The sequence below is a fragment of the Penaeus monodon genome, chromosome 26 (assembly GCF_015228065.2).
Source record: "Penaeus monodon isolate SGIC_2016 chromosome 26, NSTDA_Pmon_1, whole genome shotgun sequence".
NCBI classification, from domain to species: domain Eukaryota; kingdom Metazoa; phylum Arthropoda; class Malacostraca; order Decapoda; family Penaeidae; genus Penaeus; species Penaeus monodon.
The window spans coordinates 17,692,286-17,693,634 of NC_051411.1; the positions used below are offsets into that span (position 1 = coordinate 17,692,286).

At 37.4% G+C, this 1,349-nt stretch overlaps 1 protein-coding gene across 1 annotated transcript in view; it reads right to left on the reverse strand.

Moving 5' to 3' along the window:
* LOC119589961 (phospholipase DDHD2-like) overlaps positions 1 to 1,349 on the reverse strand; it is a 39,778-nt gene that overhangs the window by 14,512 nt on the left and 23,917 nt on the right. Inside the window, exons 5-6 of the mRNA XM_037938647.1 lie at positions 452 to 636; positions 1 to 147 (exon numbers count right to left, since the gene is read on the reverse strand). Coding sequence (XP_037794575.1) covers positions 1 to 147; positions 452 to 636 — 332 coding nt within the window. The remainder of the gene's footprint in view (positions 148 to 451; positions 637 to 1,349) is intronic.

A 1,349-nucleotide genomic window follows, 5' to 3' on the forward strand; every position in this document is an offset into this window, starting at 1 on the left:
ATTGACGGAGATCCCAGTAGGAAAGTCTCCCTCAACACCTTGATAGTGAAGCATGACTCGAGTGGAGTGAATCATTATCCTGTCACCATCCTTGAGATCAACCTGCTTATGCCAGCGGCCAGATATTACTGCATCGCGATATTCCTCCTAAAGACAGAGAGAATGCAGACATCTTTAGAATATTATAACAAAAACTGTCTTGCTTAGTCTTTCCAATAAGATAACAAGGACAAAGTTGAGAAAACACAAAATGTTACAAAAAAAAAATTATCTACTTAAACTGCCCCCAAACTTGGAAACTTATATAAGCTTCTGATATACATACACTCATACCTGAGGGTACATAAATAAAATCACACAATCACATAAACAAGCAAGCATTCATTCATTCACTCACTAATACTAGCACACCCACATCCACAAGCTGTAATGAAATGTTCAATGCTCTCACCTCTAATTTCTCTGCCACATCTTCCTCATAAGGTGTTGGTTGTGCATCTAGCGGGCCCTTCTTAAACCAGCTACAACGTCGCACTGGGCAGGGTTCACTATCATCCCAAAACACAGCTCTGCGCAACCTTTCACTTATACACACATCGTGGCGACCACCATCAGTTGCCAAGATGTCTGTGCTACCTTTGCAGAGAAAAATAGAAAGCTAGAATTAAAAACAAAAATAAAACAAAATAAAATAAAATAAATAAATAAAAGAAAGAAAGAAAGAAAGAAGAAAGAAAGACATGATAGACTGACAGACAGATGAGTAGACAGATTGTAGGATGGATATTACAGAAAGTATGATGAGCAAGGACTGAGATCGAAGGAAAGCGGAACAACTTGCAGATCTTCAATCAGTTAAGTGAACACCAATGAACAAAATTAGGGAAATACCCAGTATTTACTTTGATATCATATTTCTTATCTATATACATTTTCCTGTTTCTTCATACTTCACAGAAAGGACAAGGTCCCCCCCCCCCTTTAAAAATCCTGTAATCTTGAATTATACTATTCAAATGCAAACAGAGCAAGAACAAAGGCTACTAGCACCGACACATGGGGCTGATGGGTCACTTGTTTCTCCTTCTTCCCTATTTTGATTACATATAAACACATCTCCAGACAATTAGTATTCAATGCTCAATGAACTGGCTTCAGTATCTGTGTAGTTTCAATATCTTCCAAGAAGTGCCAGTATGTACCTCAAGATTCTTTCAAAAGGTTTCTCTGATACAAAAAGACATTCAACTTTCTCTGTAAAATGAAATCACAAAATAGAAATGTCATATAAGATACCATGGCTCAACTCCTGGAACTAACCTGTTCGATGAGCATCTTCCAAAAGTTAA